Raw genomic sequence first — 23,346 nt, 5'->3', positions numbered from 1 at the left:
CAGCTTATTTGCCTCCAGATTGGCCTTCATCCCCTAATGATGTGCCTTTCCTTTATTTCCTAATGGTTCCAATAAAGTGCCATGTAAAATCCAACATGTCTCTAAGCCTGTACCTTTAGTGAGGGAGTGGATGCCCAGCTTGACGTTGGAGAAGTTGCCGCTCCCAATCTCTCCACGGACCCGGTAGAAGCCGATTCTCTTGCCCAGGGTGAGCTCTTTCACCACCTTCTCATCGTGGGACATGTCCAGGGTCAGCTTCTCAAAGGGAGTCAGCCGCCGCTGCCTGCCGTCCTCCTCCTCAGTGTAGCGCTCGCTGTAGGGGTAGTCCTCGGCACTGTCCTGCCGGCTCCACCGGGCGTAACGCTGACTCCCCAGAGTCCCCCCATTCATGTACACCGCCGTCATCCTCCACACTCACTTAGCTCTCCATAGCTGTTCCCATGGAAAGAGCCGGAATACCTGCAACAACACAAAAATCCAACCAACCATCAAAATGAGGTTCACTTGCAACACTTAGCTGCTATTATACAGAGTCCCACCCAATTCTCTTTCTTCTGTGGAGGTTTTATTGTACACTAATGCTCTCCTATTAAATTGTAATATTTTTTCAGTGACCTGAATTTCAGAAGAGTTTCCTAGAAAAAACAGTTGTGATGCTGCGACACTGTGATCTCTATTTAACAACTGATAGGAATAGGACAGTTTTAACAGCATAAAACTGGCACTGTATCTGTTCCTAGCTGCAACTGAAACAGTTTTATTTCCTTGACAAACGTTGCCTTTGCGCTTGCACTAGCTGCTAAATAGGGCCCTAGATAACCAGCACTTAGCTAAGCTCCTCCTTGCACATGTACAAATGATCATGTTACCTTTTTTAGTATGCGCTTCAAAAATGTCTAATGAGAACAAGTGAAATGAATTTTCTTTCTTGTTTGTACATCACAGTGCTGGAGGAGACCAAAATATTGTAGAAACAGGTGGTGACTGAGAGGACAGGGGTGACAGAGGTATGAGAGGCATTTCCTCTTCACACAGAGAAGAGCTTCAAATCACCTTTTCAATACAAAGGCACTGAAACATGAAAATGCAGATGTTTTTTTACAGTGTAAGAGGGAGTTCTTTACAAGGCAGAGAATTAACCTGTCTACTGCAAAAGAAAGGCAGCTAATTGTAGGCGTCCTACTGCACATAACAGTAGGAAGGAATAGTAAAGACAATAAGGGTCAGCTGGAGCACACATACCATGGGTTTCTTCCTCAAACAAGTTATTCAAATGCTCAAAGCCTGACATTACAGATTAAAACCACTCTGTGCAATCAAATTACATGGGACCAATGAATACCCATCACAGCAGATCTTCAGACACAGCACTGGCTTTTTCAAGCAGACTGGAGATAACACTGTGAATTGAAACAGGTATGTATGGTCAGGTGTGTCTGTTGGTCAAAACAGGCTGGATCCGTTAATGTAAAAGAGAGGCAGGCACTGTATGAGCCTGTCCAGCACAAGGAACAAAAATAAATGTGTGTAACCTTAGACTGGAGGGAAAGCAATGGAAGAACATGAAAGCCCTGGTACTATCTATAATTTACTGTTTCAGAACTGCAGACCCTGTGATAACTCCACTCAAAACAGCAGACCAGTAAACTAACCTATATATACAGTGCCTATAGAAAGTCTACACCCCCCTTCAAAATGTACACCTTTTGTTGCCATCAAGCCTGGAATTAAAATGCATTAAAATAAAATTATCTACACATCCTACCCCACAACTTCCAGTGAAAAAAATATTCTAGAAATTTGTAGAAAATTAATTAAAAATAAAAACTGAACTAGCTTGGTTGGATAAGTGTCCATCCCCCTTGTAAGAGCAATCCTAAATAACTCAGGTGTAACCAATCGCCTTCAAAATCACACACCAAGTTAAGTGGCCTCCACCTCTGTTAAATTGTAGTGACTCACATAATTTCAGGATAAATTCAGCAGTTCCTATAGGTTCCCTCTACTGGGTAGTGCATTTCAATGCAAAGACTCAAACATGAGCACCAAGGTGCTTTCAAAAGTACTCTGGGACAAAGTTGTTGAAAGGCACAGATCAGGAGATGGGTATAAAAAAAGATCAAAGGCCTTGAATATCCCTAGGAGCATGCTCAAGATGATTCTTAAGAAGTGGAAGGTGTATGGCACCACCAAAACCCTGCCTAGATCAGGCCGTCCCTCCAAACTGGATAACCGAGCAAGAACGAGACTGATCAGCTCCAATGGCAACTTTGCAAGAGCTACAGGCTTTTATGGCCAAGACTGGTTAAAGTTTTCATGTGACAACAACATCCCAAACACTCAACAAATCTGGCCTGTATGGCAGGGTGGCAAGAAGGAAGCCATTACCCAAGAAAGCCCACCATGAATCCCGTTTGAAGTATGCAAAAAAACACTCAGGAGATTTTGTAGTCACGTGGCAAAAAGTTTTGTGGTCTAATAAAACAAAAAACTTTTTGGCCTAAATGAAAAGCGTTGCATTTGCTGCAAACCCAACACAGCGCATCACCCAAAGAACACCATCCCAACTGTGAAGCATGTTGGTGGCAGCATCATGTTATGGGGATGTTTCTCATCGGCAGGAACTGGGGAATCTGTCAGGATAGAAGGGAAAATGAATGGAGCAAAGTACAGAGAAGTCCTTGAGGAAAACCTGCTGCCCTCTGCAAGAAAGCTGAAACTGGGACGGAAGTTCACCTTTCAGCATGACAATGACCCAAAGCACACAACCAAAGCTACACTGGAGTGGCTAAGAAACAAAAATGTAAATGTCCTTGAGTTGCCCAGTCAGAACCCCGACCTAAATCCAATCAAAAATTTGTGGCATGACTTGAAGATTGCTGTCCATCAACGCTCCCCAAGGAACTTGACAGAGCTTGAACAGTTTTGTAAAGAAGAATGGTCAAATATTGCCAAATCTAGGTGTGCAAAGTTGGTAGAGACCTATCCCAACAGACTCACAGCTATAATTGATGCCAAAAGTGCTTCCACCAAGTGTTAACTCAGGGGAGAGACTTCTCCAATTATGATCTTGCAGTTTTGTATTTTTAATATATAATTTTTTTTCTCAATAAAAACTTTCTTCCCCTGGGGTATGGTGTGTGGATAAGTGGAAAAAATCCTCATTTAAATACATGAAACTCTGAGGCACTGACACAACAAAATGTGAAAAAAGTTCAAGGGGGTGTAGACTTTCTGTAGGCACTGTATATATATATATATATATATATATATATATATATATATATATATATATATATATATATATATATATATAAACCAGGTCCAGTTCTGCAGATGAGACCCTCATTTTTACTAAACATACGTTATCAGGTATGCATGTCCCATGTAGAAAGATGATGTTCAAAAAGTCCTGTTAGCTTTTTCAAATCTCTTTTAAAAGATTCCTTTGCTTCATATATGTTTCATTTGTAAATGGGCTTCTTGACCACATGCAGTAAAAAAATAATAATAAAAATTCGATAAAACCTGCTTATGAAAATCTCCAAGGACCTCCAACATCTGTAGACAACTTGATACAAGTTTTAAGAGTTTTTTTTCTGATTTTTTTTCTGACAAGATCTTCTGTAACTCAGTCAATGCATTCTGATTTATATGGTTCACTTTATTATTTTTCAAAGTAAAACAGTAATCTCCTGTTCAGATCAAGGCAATGGTAAGGCTCAGAGTGAGCTGTCCTCAAGCGCTGCGTGGGTCCGCTTTCCTTACAGGAAGACTGCTTTGCCTTTGGCATTTCCTTCATTTTTTGTTTTTTCTTCTACCCATCACCAGGTAACTCCTGAGTCTCCGAGTCATTGTTATTGCAGTGGGGGTGTGGCCAGCAGTCTCCCTGGCTCCTATTGTCAGACTCAAGGTTATTAGAAGGGCCAGCAACTTTACACACGTTAAGCTGTTCTTTAATTAGTCGTAAATCCTGGGGCTGGGATTCCTCTTCAGCCTAATGCAAGACAAAACAAAATAATAATTAATTGTATTAGGTGGCTCACCATCAATACAGTAGAAAGTACCCCGACTGGGATCATTTTCACAGTATAGCTTACAGTCAGACCTCTTGTTTTAGGCCAGACTGTTTGATAGGTAGAAATTGAATCTGATTTTTTTTTTTTTTTTTTTTTTTTGCTGAGATGCATCCCATGTTAATTGCCAAAGTTGATTTCAGAGGAAGCTGCAGTGGAGCAGCTTTGCTTTCAAAGAAACAATCTTAGTGATTAATTTAGCAATATGCCGTTCACTTAAGATTAATGACTTCTTGGACACTGAAAAATGCTGAGCCTTTAATGATTTTTGAAATATATTTGTGTTTGTTGTATGTGTGATTGTCCTATCTTGCAATGTGTGGATGCTTGCATGCTTGCTACCCTGTCGATTCCAACAACCTCTGTTGAGTTGGGACATTGGGGTTTTGCTGGTTTCTAACTGGATAAACAGCTTGTAATTAAAATCACAGCCCAGGCTTATAGTAATAGCCACTTCACTTTCATCCACTTATCAAGACGCTCCACCAGGGGCACTGCCACATGGTACAACATCGCAGAAAATTCAGATACAATGTGACAATGAAACCGAAGACAAACAACAGAATATTGAAAAGTTAAATCAATACGTAACTACAAAATTTCAACTTTTTTATAACAGTAAACTTGCAGATTACCAGTTTCACATCACAAAAATAAACTTGATTAGAGGGCATTACCTTAGTAGTTGACCTTCTCTGTATGGTAAGAGCCCTCCTAGAAGGTTTCCATTGACAGTTTCATAAACCAACTACAGGCTCATAAATCAATAAGACCACCTCAAAACTAGCACAGTCAATGAGGTGCCAATTCAGAGGTTCTTCAGACGCAGGTAGGTAACATCCCTGGGGTTTACATTCAAAATAAATTCTTTAAATATTGAAAAACTGATGAAAGGGGCAGTATTTGAACCCTGATCAGCAGTCTGTCTGCACAATTGATCCAAATGCGTATCAGTCTAAGCGGCACAGGTCAGATATTGTTTTCTGCAGTCCAAGTGAAACTTGAAACTAGCACACATCTAATGTTCCAGCATGAAATACTGACGTCTTTCATGTGTCTCAGCTAAGTTTGAAAGAGAAACATCTTTTCATTCAATATCCAAACTCACTACTGTTTTTATCAAGATTAGGCGTTCAAATTATTATTCCTTCTGGGGGATGGGAAGGTTTTAAGTTTCCTGGGAAGTTTTGATGAAAACAGAAGGGAATCTTAATCTTATATTTCCACCATGCAGTTTTAATATTCACATCAAGATATTCTGATCAGGTGCAGATCTAATATGTTTGCATGTAATCCATGTATTACTGTCATCAATGTCTTGCTGTTTACAGTACAGCTTTACTTTAATTCTTCACTACTGTTAATATGTCACAGCTCATTAATTCATTCAGTACTAAAATAAAGTGCTAGGAAGTTTTTTTTTTTGATCTGTATTGTACAGGTATTGCAAAATATCTATTCATTTTAATATTAAATTTCTTCTGGAGAATGTCTTGTGAGGACTTGACAGCTATAACATGATTGTTTGTAATAAATAAACAGTATCAGCCTTTCAACTTAATTGTCAAGGAGGCCTGTATTTGTCTGGCATGACAATACTGAAATCTGCTAATGAAAGAATGGATGATGCCATTAACATTAACTTGTAAAGTGCTTATAGGAAGTATTCACCCCCCTTGGATGTTTTCACAGTTTGTTGTGTTACAACCTGAAATCTTGATGCATTTAAATGGGATTTTTTTTCCTTTGATTTACACAACCTACAACACTTTGATACTATTGTGCAATATTGTGCAATATTCACCCATTCCAAGCAGGATTTTACATGGGTTTTTTTCAGGAATGGCTTCCTTCATGCCACTCTTCCATACAGGCCAGATTTGTGTAGTACCTCAGCTGTTGTTGACATATGGACAGTTTCTCCCATCTCAGCCATGGAATGCTGTATGTCTTTCAGAGTTGTCACTGGCCTCTTGGTGGCTTCACTGATCAATGCTGTTCTTAGTCAGCTGCTCAGTTTGGGAGGACAGCCTGCTCTAAGCAGATTCTGGGTGGTGCCGTATACCTTCCAATTCTTAATGATCGACTTGACTATGCTCCAAAGGATATTCAATGCCTTTGAAATCTTTTTATACCCCTCCTCTGATCTATGCCTTTCCACAACTTTATCCCGGAGTTGTTTTGAAAGCTCCTGGGTCTTCATGGTAGTATATTTCCTTTGAATGCACTACCCAACTGTGGGACCTTACAGACACAAGTGTATTTAATCTGAAATCATATGAACCACTTTTATTGCACACAGATGGACTCCATTTAACTTATTGTGTGAATTCTGAAGGCAATTGGTTGCCACTGAGCTTATTTAGGAGTGTCATAGCAAAGGGGGTGAATACTTATCTAATGAAGACTTTTCAGGTTTTTATTTTTAATTGATTTGTTTTATAACACAATGCAAAGAGAGAGAATGACCGAAAGATGGCTTTAAAACAGAAAAAATATATATATATATATATTTCCATTTTTATGTGGGTGGACTTTGGCTTTATATCTGTTGCATCTGATTCTCCCTGTTACATTATGAGTAAAGAATAATGTGACTAAGGACACAAACAGACATTAGCTGTAATTATACAGAAATATGATGTCAAAAATGTGTCACTATTGTGTAGAGTCCAATTGCAGCTATTGACATGTTTCCTCCACTGACAGCATGAACAGCTGCCTGGGCTTGTCTGTATTCAAGAACTGTTGCTTTGCAATAGCAAAGCTGAGGCTTTCCAACCCAGTATGTACCATTACCATAGCAACAGTAATGACCTGCAATTGTCACCAAATGTTCTTGTACTGAAAGCTTGCAGACGCACTGCTGAAGTCCCAGTAGCACTGCCATCTGGAAGACTCAGAGTACACCACAAACAGAAACTTCTGACATGAGAAGGACAACCACAATTTGCATGAGCACCTGGTGTAAAAAAAGAGGGTTAGATTATCCATGAACTTATTTTCACTGTAAAGCTGAATCTATCTTTCAGCACATGTACAATAAGGTTCAGTTTGAAAAACATTCCCTTCCCTGTATTTCCTTCACTTCCTTAAGTTTTCTTAATTAAAAAAATAATGCTCCAACTGCAACACCATAAAGTATCTCACTCTGTGTTGATCTATTTGTATTAAGAATGCACCATTGCTCTCACTGCTGGTACTTTTCACAGGAAATACTTAGCTCTGGTCACCTGTGCAACAGTGTCATGTGTCAACTGGAATGGCACTTTTTTTATACCAAAGTAAAAAGTGGCGTCCAATAGGCACAGAAGGACATGGGAGAGGGGGTTTCACAGACTTTTCCAATTGAAGAACATTAAAAAATGTTTTCCTCAGTTCGAATGCACTGAAAATGGCATTGAAGCAAGTAAAGGGTAGTAACATGGATTTCAAATATTATCATGTATTATTTTGTCTGATTTTGAATTGTGCTCAATAAACCCATTTGCTCAGTGGTTTGGGCCAGTGGTGAAGGGATCATGTTAGTTTGCTTATGCCATGTAGGCTGCTTAACTCTTTAAGGTAAAAGGAACACACGTGTCCCATCAAATTGTCTGTTCAATTCCTTGAGTACCTTAAGGGGGTTGATCTGATTACAAATAATCTGACTTACAAATAACCTTAATGTACTGCCAAGTGATCTGACTTACAAATAACCTTACACTGCCAAGTGATGCTTTTATATTATATATATATATATATATATATATATATATATATATATATATATATATATACACACACACACACACACACACACACACACACACACACACACACAGTACTGTGCAAAAGTTTTAGGCAGGTGTGAAAAAATGCTGTAAAGTAAGAATGCTTTCAAAAATAGACATGTTAATAGTTTATATTTATCAATTAACTAAATGCAAAGTGAGTGAACAGAAGAAAAATCTAAATCAAATCCATATTTGGTGTGACCACCCTTTGCCTTCAAAACAGCATCAATTCTTCTAGGTACACTTGCACAAAGTCAGGGATTTTGTAGGCATATAGTCAGGTGTATGATTAAACAATTATACCAAACAGGTGCTAATGATCATCAATTCAATATGTAGGTTGAAACACAATCATTAACTGAAACAGAAACAGCTGTGTAGGAGGAATAAAACTGGGTGAGGAACAGCCAAACTCAGCTAACAAGGTGAGGTTGCTGAAGACAGTTTACTGTCAAAAGTCATACACCATGGCAAGACTGAGCACAGCAACAAGACACAAGGTAGTTATACTGCATCAGCAAGGTCTCTCCCAGGCAGAAATTTCAAGGCAGATAGGGGTTTCCAGATGTGCTGTCCAAGCTCTTTTGAAGAAGCACAAAGAAACGGGCAACGTTGAGGACCGTAGACGCAGTGGTCGGCCAAGGAAACTTACTGCAGCAGATGAAAGACACATCATGCTTACTTCCCTTCATAATCGGAAGATGTCCAGCAGTGCCATCAGCTCAGAATTGGCAGAAAACAGTGGGACCCTGGTACACCCATCTACTGTCCGGAGAAGTCTGGTCAGAAGTGGCCTTCATGGAAGACTTGCGGCCAAAAAGCCATACCTCCGACGTGGAAACAAGGCCAAGCAACTCAACTATGCACGAAAACACAGGAACTGGGGTGCAGAAAAATGGCAGCAGGTGCTCTGGACTGATGAGTCAAAATTTGAAATATTTGGCTGTAGCAGAAGGCAGTTTGTTCGCCGAAGGGCTGGAGAGCGGTACACGAATGAGTGTCTGCAGGCAACAGTGAAGCATGGTGGAGGTTCCTTGCAAGTTTGGGGCTGCATTTCTGCAAATGGAGTTGGGGATTTGGTCAGAATTAATGGTCTCCTCAATGCTGAGAAGTACAGGCAGATACTTATCCATCATGCAATACCATCAGGGAGGCATCTGATTGGCCCCAAATTTATTCAGCAGCATGACAACGACCCCAAACATACAGCGAAAGTCATTAAGAACTATCTTCAGCGTGAAGAACAACAAGGAGTCCTGGAAGTGATGGTATGGCCCCCACAGAGCCCTGATCTCAACATCATCGAGTCTGTCTGGGATTACATGAAGAGAGAGAAGCAACTGAGGCTGCCTAAATCCACAGAAGAACTGTGGTTAGTTCTCCAAGATGTTTGGGCCAACCTACCTGCCGAGTTCCTTCAAAAACTGTGTGCAAGTGTACCTAGAAGAATTGATGCTGTTTTGAAGGCAAAGGGTGGTCACACCAAATATTGATTTGATGTAGATTTTTCTTCTGTTCACTCACTTTGCATTTTTTGTTAATTGATAAATATAAACTATTAACATGTCTATTTTTGGAAGCATTCTTACTTTACAGCATTTTTTCACACCTGCCTAAAACTTTAGCACAGTACTGTGTGTGTGTGTGTGTGTGTGTGTGTGTATATATATATATATATATATATATATATATATATATATATATATATATATATATATATATATATATATATATATATACACACACACACACATACACATGTATATAATACATGTAAATTGACACAAAAACCGTTATTATTTATTTGTTTATTCTCAATATATTTAGAGTTTCACGTGTCGAAGATCAGACCCTGAATAAACCACAAATTTAGTGAACCCATGAACATGAAATCCTGCAATGTAAGAAAGTGAAGAAAGGAATTAATTTGCTGAAAGGCACATGCTGACAGAGGATACTGTCTAATTAAGCTATAAATGTAAAACAGCTGGCAGGGATTTTAAACATGCATTTACATATGCACAAGAGAGTTCTCAGAAGTACAGAACTGTAAAGGGTTTTAATCAGATTTTCACAGGCTTCTGAAGACAGATCGGCACTTTAGTCTCCACATGATCATCTCCATTACAGAAGCACTGGTTGCCCCACTGCCTTGTCTTTACATCAGAGCTAGTCTCCATGTGATCTCCATTACAGAAGCAGCTCTTGTCCTTGTGGTACATAGCTGCAGTTTCACAGGTCAACTGAGTGGCATCTACCTTTTAAATACAACCTGTAAATTCAGACGTGGTGTCACATGAATTGGCAGGTACAAAGTCAGTACTTAAGTAAAGACAAGCACAGAGCATTTCATTTATAACCCACAGTTGCATGCTATGACCCATGAATGAACTGGTTGGAAGTACAGTTCAAATCCAATAACCACACATTCGCAAACTCAGAAAACATAGATCTCAGGTGCAATCATTTAACAGACAGCCACACTTTATTTAAAATGACAACAAGATGGAAATCCATTTAAGCAATCAACAATCTATTTCACCTTTCAGTGTCCTTTCTGTAATGGGCTGTTTGATAGCTGTAGTACATAGCACTGAATCATCACCTTCTGAAGGGTACTTATGCTGAATAATACAAGCAGAAACACTGATGAGTGCAGAATGCCCTGAACCAAATTAAAACCGCGTTCAGCGAATAAGAGAGACGTCATCTGTCAACAAGAACCAGAAACAAATATTCACCTTCCAAAGAAACAGTTGGCAGCTTAACAGACAAAAGGCAAACATGACTGACAAAATAACAGAACATTTTCTTGGACCAACAACGCTGCCGTGGTTGCCAACAGCTGTAACTGAATCTTGGGGGGTTTTCAGTAATAATCTGGCAAGTAATATGTAATTCATGTCAACAGAATTAAGGAAGCCCCTGGGGGGGGGGGGGGGGGGGGGGGGAATGGCATTGTGGTGACGTCAGGCCAGATACAGGAACAGAAACAAAGACACCAGTACTGAAGGGCAAAAACACACTGCTCGCTTTTTATTTAAATACAAAAAAAAAAGAAATCAAACACAAAATAAATACAAAACCCTGATCAGGCTGGGTAATCACCTTCACTAAACCTATATGTTTGGTTTAAAATTTCTCTTTCTCTCTCTCCTCTCGTTCTCCCATACTCTCCTCTGAATTCCCCACCCCGAGTGCCGAGAGCTGCAGGCTTTTATATTAGTGACCGAGGGATTAGTTAGCTACCAATTATTTATTAATCCCTCGATCACATTCTGCACAAGTTTTTTTAATTACTGGCAGAGGACGAGCTGCCAACCTCGCCTCTGATAGAACACATTTAAATAAACAAAAACACAACACACAGAGCTGTCATATATATATATATATATATATATATATATATATATATATATATATATATATATATATATATATATATATATATATATATATATATATATATAAATAAATCATAAATACAAAACAATTCAAAATGAGACACAGGCGGAGGGGGAGAGCCCATTCTAAAAATAAATAAATAATCCTGTACAGGGCTCCTGGCCCTGTTATAGCGTTACTCATATTTAGTTCTGCCAGCCGATCACTCACATCCGACAGGCTGTGTATCTAGAGCAGTCTGGTTAAAATCAAAAGGTAGGAACTCATGAATACCCTGTTTACTGTAACCTTCTTCAAACAACGCACTGCACATCCTCGCCGCCTTGTTGCAAACACACATGTTTCTATTGATCTTTGAGCTGAAAGAATGACTTTCAAAACAGAACAGTTTACATCATCAAAACAAGCAGATGTCCTAATTAGAGTCTCAATCACATATACCCAAATAAAGGAAGCATTTATTTTTCAGTCTGCATAATCTACCATTGATCTCCCTCGCCTTTGAAACATGGGTTTTGTAACAGCCAACAGCTACTTGCCTTTTTAATATAGAAACAGCTCCCAGTGCCAATACACATAATTCTTAGTTAATATTCAGTTATTCTCACATTTTCTTTAATCATAAAAACTTATAAATGGGTTTGTATTATTTAAAATGTCTACCATCCAGAAATAACATGGCCACAAGAGAGTTCAAATGTACCCACAATTTTAATAAAATGTAAAACCAATACCTGAAACTGTTGGTCAATTGGTGGGGTCTGTAAATGTGAGGTGTTAAAAGTGGGGCTGTAAGTATTTGAGCATTATGTATCAATTTGAATACATAATAATAATAATAATAATAATAATAATAATAATAATAATAATAATAATAATAATAATAATAATAATCTTTGCATCGGGTCTGATTCTCAACATCTGAATCTAGCAATCCTTACTGCAACAGTGTAGATCAGTAAACACACCTGCCATAAGAGAACTGACTGAAACACTTGTTGCATCATCTACAACAATATCTCCTCCTTTCCCTCGGTAACTTTCTCTCAGAAGCCCTTAATATACAAACAACCCGCCCTCCCATCACCCACCTGTCTGATAACCTCTGTGAAATGCTGCTTCATTACATTCAGTCCATTATATACAATACTGTACTGCACTGTACAAAACAGTGGTACTCAGATCACAAGGCCAGCAGCTTTGTAATCCCTGCATGCTTCCATCATATATATTAGACTCTCTGACACTGCATCCCATTAGGCACACTGTAGTTACTGTAAGTGCAGCTGTCAAAGAAGAACTCCTCTGGGAGGTTATATAACAAATGGTAGAATTAGGCTGCACAACTGTGTCCTACTTTCACTGTGCAATAGTAAGTATGTACATTACATGTTAAAATGAACAAATATAATGAATATACCCCCAAAAAGGAAAACAACTTGTAAATATGGCTGTAACATTTATTTGAAATGCTAGGTCATGTCTTATTATTTACTGTTCTTGCGACAAACAGCTTTCTGTCAAGTGTTTTCACATCAGCAGATGGTCCATTTAGCCCTGAAACACTTAGAGACAGTAACACTGAAAATAAAGCTTTCATTTTTTTAAATGTATTTTTGCCCAATTATTTTATCCCTGGTTTTCTCTACAATTTATGTCCAATGACGTTCGCTCACCGTAGAAATTCCTCACCACAGATGAGGAGATCTGAAGGTCATTGGCTGCCCTCCCCACAGCCAAGCCAATTGTTCTTTTTATGCCCAGGAACTCGAAAGCGGATGTTAGTGACCTCACCAGCAGCCTGGCCAGGTAGGGTCCACTGCAGTGCAATGAGGAGAAACAGTGCATGCTGTTGTTGTCGTCCTATCTTTTGGAAATGCCAGAGCCAGCACTGCTCCCTCTAGAATCCCCAGTAAAGACCAGCGACTCTGCGCTCCCCTGACTGTATGACTCACCCTGCACACCACGTGGCAGTACTTTTACCAGGTAAGCCTCTCGGGGACCCCCGCTTTGTATTTATTTACAGGTACATTTGTACAAACAAACCTAACTGTGGCTCACAGCTGAGTACTAATCACTGCTTTTCCTATGACTGTGTTTCCAATAGAGACTTAACTCTTTCATGCGATGGAAGTTGACCGGAAGTACGTCATTGAAATATGTGCAATGAGAATTTGATACATATTCCTCTCCAACAGCTTCAAATAAATTAGCAGCCAGTGACACGCTTTGATAAGAGAGCTGTATTTGACCTAGTATGATACCAGATTGAATTATTTTTTTGCTGTAAGATGTGCTTCTTTCACAACTGCAGACAGGAAATCTACATAGAGAATGGAAATGCACATCTGGTAAGATTAATGGAATACTTGAATTATCAAAAACCTCTTCAATGAAAGAAAGCCAGCTTAAAGACCCTAAATCATAGTTTAACCCTCATATGGTTTTATGCACAGTTTTTTTTTTTTTTTTTTCAATTATAAACAATTTAGAAATTTAGAAATAAATTTAGAAAAATTACCTTTGAAGTAGGCATTTTACAAAAACTTTGAAATGACTTTTTCATGGCATCTTAAAACACATAAAATCAGTTTTAAAACTGATAGGCCATTAAGTTCAATCAGCAGGCTCATCCCAGATGATATCTATTGCCAAAAGCAGTTCATAATTCTGGAAAAGTACTGGATGTTATTTCAGGTAATCCAGGAAGATAAGAAACAGCACAGCAAGGTCCAGTACATCTAATAGGTAATGTTATAATTTATACAGTCATGATACGGGCTCCCTAAACTGCACTCCATGTGCACTATTGTACTAAGGAAACATTTATACATGATCTGGTTCTTACTGTAGATGCAAAAAGTGCTATGTATTATGCTGTTGATGTTCAAAATCTACATATCTTTTTTTTTTTTTTTTTTTTTTTGGGGGGGGGGGGGGGGGGGGGAGATAAACAGTCATTCAACTTCAAAATCAAATCAAATCTCAATGGAGCTAGCTCGATCTGTAGTTTCAGAAGTCTGGTTAAAAATAACTGGTTTGCACCAAACGATCTCACAAAGCAGGGGAATATAGTTTCCTGTTTATATCCGGACAATGTGTGCATTACAAATTTTTGGAAAAACTTTACAGGTAATTATGTTTTTACAAAAAAGTGTTTCACATGTGTGTGTATATATATATATATATATATATATATATATATATATATATATATATATATATATATATATATATATATATATATATATATACACACACACACACACATACATACATACATATATATATATATATATATATATATATATATATATATATATATATATATATATATATATGTATGTATATATATATATTTTTTTTTTGGACAAATGTTTATAAAGCTATGTATGGCAATTGAGTTTACCTGCTTATATATCATTTTTGCTTTAAAAACATTACCGGTGTAACATTAAAACCTGAGTAAACCTGCTGAGACAATCAATCATTCCTTCATAAATATGCAGCCACAGCTGTAAGGGTTATTTGTGACCATCTAAATCTAGCGACCATGAAATCTTGTTTGATATTAATGGTAAAAAAAAGAAAACGTTCTTGATTAATAGAAAACAAATATTCAACCATCGTGGATCAGACAATGAAATTTGCTTTTTCATTAAAATGAGCTCATCTTAATCCTGTGCATTGAGTAACCAGTTAATACCAACATAAGAGACCATTTGGAAAGAAGAAACTGCAAACTGCTACAAACAAACTTTGCTACAAACTCCCTTTAAAAGTCAACAATGATTCCAGTAATCTACACAACTGAGGGATATTTCTTGTATTTACAAGTCGGTTTCTTGGCAATACAGTTTATTGAAACATTACCTGATGCCACCTCTCTTCCTGCAAATTAGAAAAAAACCACACAGTACATCGGAGCATGCTTAAAAAGGTAAAAACTTAGTATAAAAGAATTAAGGAATACCTCAAAATAATACATTACTGATCTCTTACTACCTACAGTAAACAAGGAGTGGCAAGAATGCTAATTTCCCTTTTTGAATCACATTATTTGCTACATAGATATGTTTACAACAGCGTGCACGTATTATGAATTTTTTTGTAACAGGACATGCTTTAAATGTGATTTTGTTGGAATTCCTTTTTTTTAATTAATAGAAAACACTTGTTTGTACGCACAGAATTTACAACGGATATGAAATTTACACTTCAAATTACAAAAAAAAAAAACAAAAAAAAAAAACAAAAAAAAAAAAGAAAGAAAACAGAAAAACTCAGCCTTGTCAGCCAGATTATATACACATGCTGCACAGAGGCCCCAAGGCATAAAACAGCTCAAATGCTGTTTAGATTACCGTCTGTTCTGGGAGGCTGCCCATACGGCTCTAAAAAACAAAAGAAAAACATCAGTTTCTCACCCAGCAGACAGAAATCCTTGTCTTTCAAAGAGCAAAGAGCAGTCCTCTATATTTCTCCGACAGGGCAGCAGGAAAGCGAAGGAGGAAAGGGGTCGCTGAATCTGTCAAAGAAGACAGTTCATTAAAGAAGGCAAGACTTGTGTGGTAGTTTAATTAGGGACAGCATCACACTCTTCAGTAGTTTGGCGTGAGCTGCATCGTGAATGAACGTGCAATGAAGCTGCGTGCCAGCAGCTCGGTTGAGGCTACCTCGGGACCCTCTCCCTGCACAGACTCACCAGAGTGTCGCTACACAATGCTCCCCTGTGCTGGCTAATTGAGCCGCACAGCCTGGGAATAAAGAACGGGATTCCTTTTGGAACATAACAGAGACTGTGGCTCAGAGACAAGTAGGCAGCTCACTGAAGAATAATTGAGAGCTACAAACACTTGGGAATGAACAGCTGATTCGTTTTTTTTATGTGTTGTGTTACTTTTTTTTAACTCCTCAAGGTACACAAGGAATTGAGCGGCTGTTCAAACATTTTTTTCTTAAAATACATTTGAGTTACTCAAGTAGCACAAGGAAACTGACCATTTGGATAACCAGATCCAACCTGTCAGTAAATTTTAACCCCCGTTCCATGCAGCTCGTTGCAAAAGTAAGTAAATTAGCAACATTTCATTTGTGAGACACACATGTCCCTTGTACTTTTAAGGGTTAGTACAAAAGCATAGAGGTTTAGAAACAATAACTGCAGACCACAACTAAAGTCTAGGAAAGATAACTGAACTCAATATGGAAGACCAGTAACCTGGTTTTAGGTATGCCCAAATGTAAAAAAAAAACTTAAATCATTATAGGTCAGTGTATGGTTACTAAGCACTGAATGCATTACGGCTGGATTGTTTTTGCAGTTGTTGTTTTGCTTACAAATAAAGCAATGCAGAGGGTCTCAGAATAGCAACTCACCAAGACCAGCTTTCTGGTTAAAACTGATCTGACAGACCCTCCTCTATAAACTACACCGGTGGAGAAAAATGCAGAGATGAAGAGAAAAAACAAAGAGAAAGAGTAATAGAATTGTTCAGTAACACAAACTAGACTGTGCATTCTGCTGTGAATCATTTACACAACACTTTCACAACAGCTGATGTGAATTGTGTACAAACAGCAGCTTCACTCAATGATGCATGATGCTATTTTCCTTGCGCTGTCCTCTCATGCAGTTATTCTAATTGGTACTCTTCTTCTTTTAAGCTAAGAATATCAATGCAATCAGAGTACCTGGATGGCTTTTTATACAATTTGATAAAACAATCCAAACCTCAGCTAATTAGGCCTACCATGTTTCTTGACACTTCAGTAGAAATTAATCTGCTTTGAAAGACATCAACCTTATTAGTCTATTTTTGGCATCTCCTATTTTCTTCGGTTGTCTTAATCCTGCTAGTAAACTGTTGCATGACCAGGCTTTTTCTGTGTTGTGTGGATTTATACTGTGGGAAACTGTACCAACTCCCCCTAACAGATATAGTTGCTATTATTCTACAATAAAATAAGTCAATGTCCTCATTATCATAGTAATACCTTGATGATAACAAACTATAAACTGGTAAAGCAAATCATTCATGAGCTCCAGACATGAATGCCTACTTTATTGTCAATGCCAGTGCCATGGAATAACTCAGATATCTCAAGTTAAGATTCTCCTGTTACCAGGGGTGAGAAAGTGAACCGTAGTGTGTTCACATTTTGAACTAAAACCGCTGCCATAAAGGTCACTGAATATGCAGGCCTGTTTTCCCCCTTCACTTTGTGTATTGTGGCAGAGTAGGGGGAGGAAAGGTATAGTCCTTGAAATTCAGCACTACATCCCCCAGAATGCCACGGAAGTGAGCCAGGATGAATTACACCTGGCACTAATTTAATTAGACATGTCTGTCGGTAATTAGACGGGCAGGTATATAAAGCAGGTCAAAATGTTTGGTCTTGGTCTGTGTTAAGGCTAAGGCCTAAGAGGAGACCTGTGGGCAACCTCAAAGCAAGGGATGTGTTAAACACTTGGAAAGTCTTGGCTTTGGTGACTGGTAAACGGTAGCCATCCAGTGTATTAGTCTGAAACTTGTCAAAGTTTAGTTAGTACTTCTTGAGTTAGTATATTTTGTATAACTAAATATACAGGCACTGCCTTGTTTTGAAACCTGTCTGTGGTCTGGAACACTTCTTTTACACTACAGTGTGAAAAGGTCCTGCAAGTGACAAAGACCTCTCCACTTTGTCACAGTATGTACAATAATAAAGTGAAGCTGCACTAAACCATTTTTTAAAAACATATAATTAATATATAGTTAGTGTCTAGCAGGAGGCAATGGTGTATACACACATGATTAGTTCTGCTCTGTGACCAAGTGATGCTTTCTGTCAGGAAACCTTAGTACTGTCAAATTACCACAGTACAGTAACACATCTTTAGCCCCCAAATCTAACACTGCAGAGATCAGGGAAGCTTGCCCAATTGTCCTAACAAGTTTATGTAAAGCCACTAAAAGCCCAGAGAGCTACACTTTAATGCATTTCACCCACAGCTCCAGACTCAATAATGTTAATTTACCCAAAAACAAAGCAAAAGAAAGTACTATAAAAAGGAAAAGGCTTCTGTGATTTATCACAAAATTCTATGGTGACCAGTTTTTTTTTTTTTTTTTTAATACTAAAAAAAGGGCCCTTTCAGCATAATTTACTTATCCATTAAATTAAATAGGATGTCTTTCACAGACACAAAACAAAGACTCTCTTTTAGTCTGATACTGACCATTTCACTTTTTCAGAACTGGCACCAAATCTCCCCCAGCAACCAAAACCATTGCAGGTGCCAAGCAACAGCAGACACTAGAAGCATAACCCCTATTCCCAAATAAACAGTGCAATAAACTTTTATGGCCATTGGGGATTTATAGAGGTGAAGTGCACGGAAAACTTGCCCATGGTTACAACAAAACAGTCAGTGATGGGAAGTCTGAACTTCAGAGCCTCCCATTCTCCTGCCAGGGGAGAATTACTGCATTACCTGCTTTTGAAGGGTAAAACAGAGAAGCAGACTTGTTTATTTAAATTACAAAGTAGCCTTGTACTCAAATGAGGACTACAGCTCTTAATAGGTTATGATCTGACAGGCTTAATTGCACAGAGAGCCTGTAACATTGTCTGTCCAAGGCTTGGTACAGCGTAACACTACATTAGTATGTTACTGTTTAAGGTGTCATAGCATGTACACGTTAAGAGATGCATGTACACAGTAAACACATCGAAAACTAAACTGAAGCATGTACCATGTACAGATATTTAAAGCAATGCAGAGGCACACTTTTTTTTTATGTGCGTCCCATTCTAAAAGCAGCACTAAATTATAACAGATTTTTCACATTTTATACACAGAAGAACATTTTCTTTTTTGTGATCTGTTAAAAAGTCATGATTCGCTATTTCTGAATGAGCTCTGTTGACAGCTTATTAATTTAGTAACAACAGTAGTTCATGCTAATTGGTTTGCGTTGAGAATTTAGGGTGCTTATTCAAAATTTTTAAAAATATGTCTCAATCCCAAAATTCTACATGATGCAAAATTATTGGCCATAGCTGTATGTTAGGGTGCATATTATATTTTATTTCATAAAAAGTAATGTATACACAGTCAATGGAAAAGAAAGTGTAAATGTTTCACTGTTATTTAAACACTAAACCAGAAATTCTGAGGGTCTCTCACTTTGAGTTTTAAACTTTTCAATAACGGTTTGATATATTGTGCAGTACTATACTTTAATACTTTAATAGTGATGTAGCATTTGAAATGAATACAAAAGTCAAAACTGTGACAGCTACATAGTCATACAGTCTTTTTTTAAAAAATGAAAATGCACAGTATTATTTTCTTAAAATATTTCAACCTTCATTTATTAAATGTATAAAGCCTGAAACGGGGGAAAAATCTTAGTTTAACACAACAGGTCAGGCCACGTTCGTGTGAATCCTCCATAAGAAGATATAAATCATTAGGATTTCTCCCAGGTCTGAATTACCTGGCAACAGAAACCCCAGCGCACCACACCTTCCATTTCAACCTGCACACTTGCTACCTTGTAAGATTATACTGTGTTTAAAATATACCAGCGGGAATTGTAGGCAAACAAATAAAAAACTCAATAGGTGCACATGTATGAAAGACCCAAATAAGTTTATAATACACTGGATAATAATAATAAAAAAAAGCTAAGCAGCGCAAATGTTTTATTTGTAATACCTACTAAATGATATACAAATAGATTACATGTATGCATACATGTAAACATACATGCACATACATACAGCTACAGTTTGACCTATTTTTAGGAATATACAAGTTTACTGAGTATGTGAGAAGTGCAGTATACGTAGACTGTTCCAACCATGAAAGTGCTCTTAACACAGATTACCAGGAACAGGAATCCTCATCTCATTAGCTAATGTCAGGAAACGACAATTACAAAACTACTACTACGTGCCAGACAACAGGTCACGCGCAAAGACGTTACAAGGAGTTCATGTAGACATACAAATCGACTGCTTTAGACTCGTTTTTAAAAGCAGACATACAGATTATCCTGTAGCTTGCAAAATCATTGGAGAAATGCTCAATATAATAATAATAATAATAATAATAATAATAATAATAATAATAATAATAATAAACTTTAGTGTAGTGCCCTTAAAAGCAGTCCTATCAGAGCGCTTCACAATTAATAGTACAGCAATAAATAAACAGATTATGCATAAAAGAAACACAAGGAGATAAAACAATCATAAAAATCATAAAAACGCCTTTCTGAAAAAGTAAGTCTTTAAATTAACTTTAAAAACACTCAAAGAAGCCGAGTCCCTGATCTCGAGTGGAATAGAGTTCCATAATTTGGGGGCGTAGCAACAGAAGGCCCTGTCGCCCATAGAGCCCACAGGAGCAGGCAGGACACACAGCAGTCTGAGATCAGCAGAGCGGAGGTGGCGAGTGAGAGTGTAAAAAGATAAAAGATCAAAAAGAATACAGGATGAAAACCCATTAAAGAGCTCTAGTCTATATGTCAAACACAGCTGGTTGTAGATTCTTAAGTTTGATTCAAACCTGATCTATTCAGAGACAATCTACATCTACATGTTCTACATTTACATGTTCCTAATATTGAATTCCTTTCATGTTTTATATCCTTTAATGTGTGTTCTATACTGCTTAGATGCTTACTAAGTATTCCAAGGCTGACTATGGGGAAGCGAAGTGGGAAAGCCTATTGTTGTTTGCACTGGAGACCATTGTGCGCTGAAGCCTGTGCAACATTGAAATGTTTTCTATTCTATATTGCGACAGAGGCTCAAATATGGCTGCATATGGGCACACAGCTAATGTACTCACAAGCTGCACCCCATCAAAGGACACTCAAGGACAAGGACACTCAAATTCCAAAGCAGTCAATAGAGGCTCATGACCTCATAACCTTGTATCCATTATCTTCAACGGCACTGCAGCAGAATGACAGTATAACGGTATGTAACAGTTCTGTTCTGAGGGGCAATGGTAGCACAAGGGAAACTAAAACTAAGCCTTTGGTGGAGAGGTACAACAGTAGTATCTATGACCCTGTTCACACTACTGGTCTGGCCCAGGGCCGGCCCATATTCTGGTCAGCAGCCCCGTCCACATTGCATTTTTAAGGCACATTTGCGCGTTCACTATGTGACTGCTTGTTTTTTTTTATGGAATGACAGCTTGCACACAGAATGGAAGAATCCTTTTGTAGCAGATGTTGCACAGTAGCAATTTTATGGTATATTTTAAAAAAACATATTGACTTTTTTGACTTAATGTTATGGTGTGTAACAGGGTGACGGTCCGAGCTTGCCCCCACAATCACATTATTCTTTTCAGAACACAGGGATATTTATAATGCAGGTAAGAGCGACTTGCTAGTGTTGACAGGTATAGATATTTATTTTTGTAATGGATACTTCACTCAGATTGCAAATGACTATCAGGTTGCGTACAATAACTGACATTCACAAGACAAACTCACGACTGACTACCTAATAGTACTACTGCTCCCTCCTAAGGAAAGACACAGCATTGAATAATGTTAAATACATGACACATGTTTCTTTTCATTTACACATATTTGTTTAAACTGCATACTGTCTTTGTTTATAAACACGATTGTTAAACTAGTCTATTGTTTACTCGTTATTATTATCATTGTTATTATTATTCTCTAGTCCCTAACCATTACCAGTAAAGACTGAACATTAGCATTAAACCATTCTCTTGGAAGATTACCATACACATGGCTATATAACAAAACCCTTGTCACACATGTAAATGACAACTTCATTAAGGGAAGTGGCGTAGCCTAAATACAGCAATATGCCATCACATATCAAATACGCTGCTCAACGACATGAACAACACATAAACCACTTCTCTAGCGTGTTCACATATGAGAAAAGGCAGCCTTGAGGCAGCCCTGGGCTGCCTTAAATCGAAAGTATGAACAGGGTCTATTTCAGTACAACAGCAGCATTTTTGTACCAAATCAATTATGTTGTCACAGATACTGCTCTGGCCTATTAATGGTTCCCCTTAGGTTTGTTCAGGGTAGTATACTGGGATAATAATGATACCCCATTTCCAATGCAATTTTTTACAAAACGTAAGGAAAATTTCTCCAAAAAGGTTAGGATAAAGTTACTTTTTTTTTTTTTTGTCCAGTATGTCTGAAATAATTTAGCTAAATCTTTGAATATCAGGTGTCTTGCTTAGTGACACATTATTGGTGTTGTAATCACTTGAGAGTTGCTTCTCCTGCTTTGTGATTGTTTTTCCACAAAACTGTTTTTGTCCTCCACTAACCTTTGCGTGTCGATAGTAGTAGTCAATGAGAAACTGGATTAACAAGGAACATTAAAGCTTCAAAGTATGTCACCATTGCAACCAGAAGGAAATGTAAGATGTTAATCCTTTTAAGACTAGATCTACAGGCATATGTCACAAGAAGCACAGAGTTATAGCTTCAATATATATCTGTCTGCTTACCCATCAGCTGATTTATTTTCCATAGTAGGGGTCTGGCTCAAAGATTTAAATGTTTTTTAATTTGTTCCCCTTTATTTATGTAAATATCTATAGTATATTGACAGTAATTATGTATTAGACAATGATGACTGAGTGAATTATAGAGGACAACTGTGAACCAAATATAAAGATGTCAAAGTGTGTGATCTGTAATACTGATGTGGCCAGAGATTAAAACAATTCAACATTGAAATCAGACAGATCTCAAACGTTTTGAGAAAAGAGCAGCATCAGCAATGGATTTCCAAAAACGTTTCAGCTCCCCTCATAGGAATGTTTAAATAATCAACAAAAGTTGCAAGCATGCTCTTATTTTTAGTCTTTTAATAATAGATCTCAACCATCTGTTGTTATTTAATTACAGTCAAAAACAATGGCAAGCTGGGAACATGCCTTCATCAGTAGCTGAAAGAAAACATTCGGTCTTCTTGACGGCCTCTGCAATTTATTAAATGGAGTCACAAGCTTACCCAGAAACAAACCTCCATCGTTTTTTGTATGAGCAAAATCAAAGTATTCCCAATGGAAATAT

General features: G+C 37.8%; 1 protein-coding gene across 1 annotated transcript in view; it reads right to left on the bottom strand.

Annotated features, from left to right (window-relative positions):
* Nucleotides 1–23,346, bottom strand: part of LOC121317161 (serine/threonine-protein kinase NIM1-like) — a 30,699-nt gene that overhangs the window by 4,918 nt on the left and 2,435 nt on the right. Inside the window, exon 2 of the mRNA XM_041252814.1 lies at nt 114–459. Within this exon, the coding sequence (XP_041108748.1) occupies nt 114–405 (292 nt within the window). The 5' untranslated portion in view covers nt 406–459. The remainder of the gene's footprint in view (nt 1–113; nt 460–23,346) is intronic.

The sequence above is a fragment of the Polyodon spathula genome, chromosome 1 (assembly GCF_017654505.1).
Source record: "Polyodon spathula isolate WHYD16114869_AA chromosome 1, ASM1765450v1, whole genome shotgun sequence".
NCBI classification, from domain to species: domain Eukaryota; kingdom Metazoa; phylum Chordata; class Actinopteri; order Acipenseriformes; family Polyodontidae; genus Polyodon; species Polyodon spathula.
This window is presented reverse-complemented; position numbering and strand designations above follow the sequence as displayed.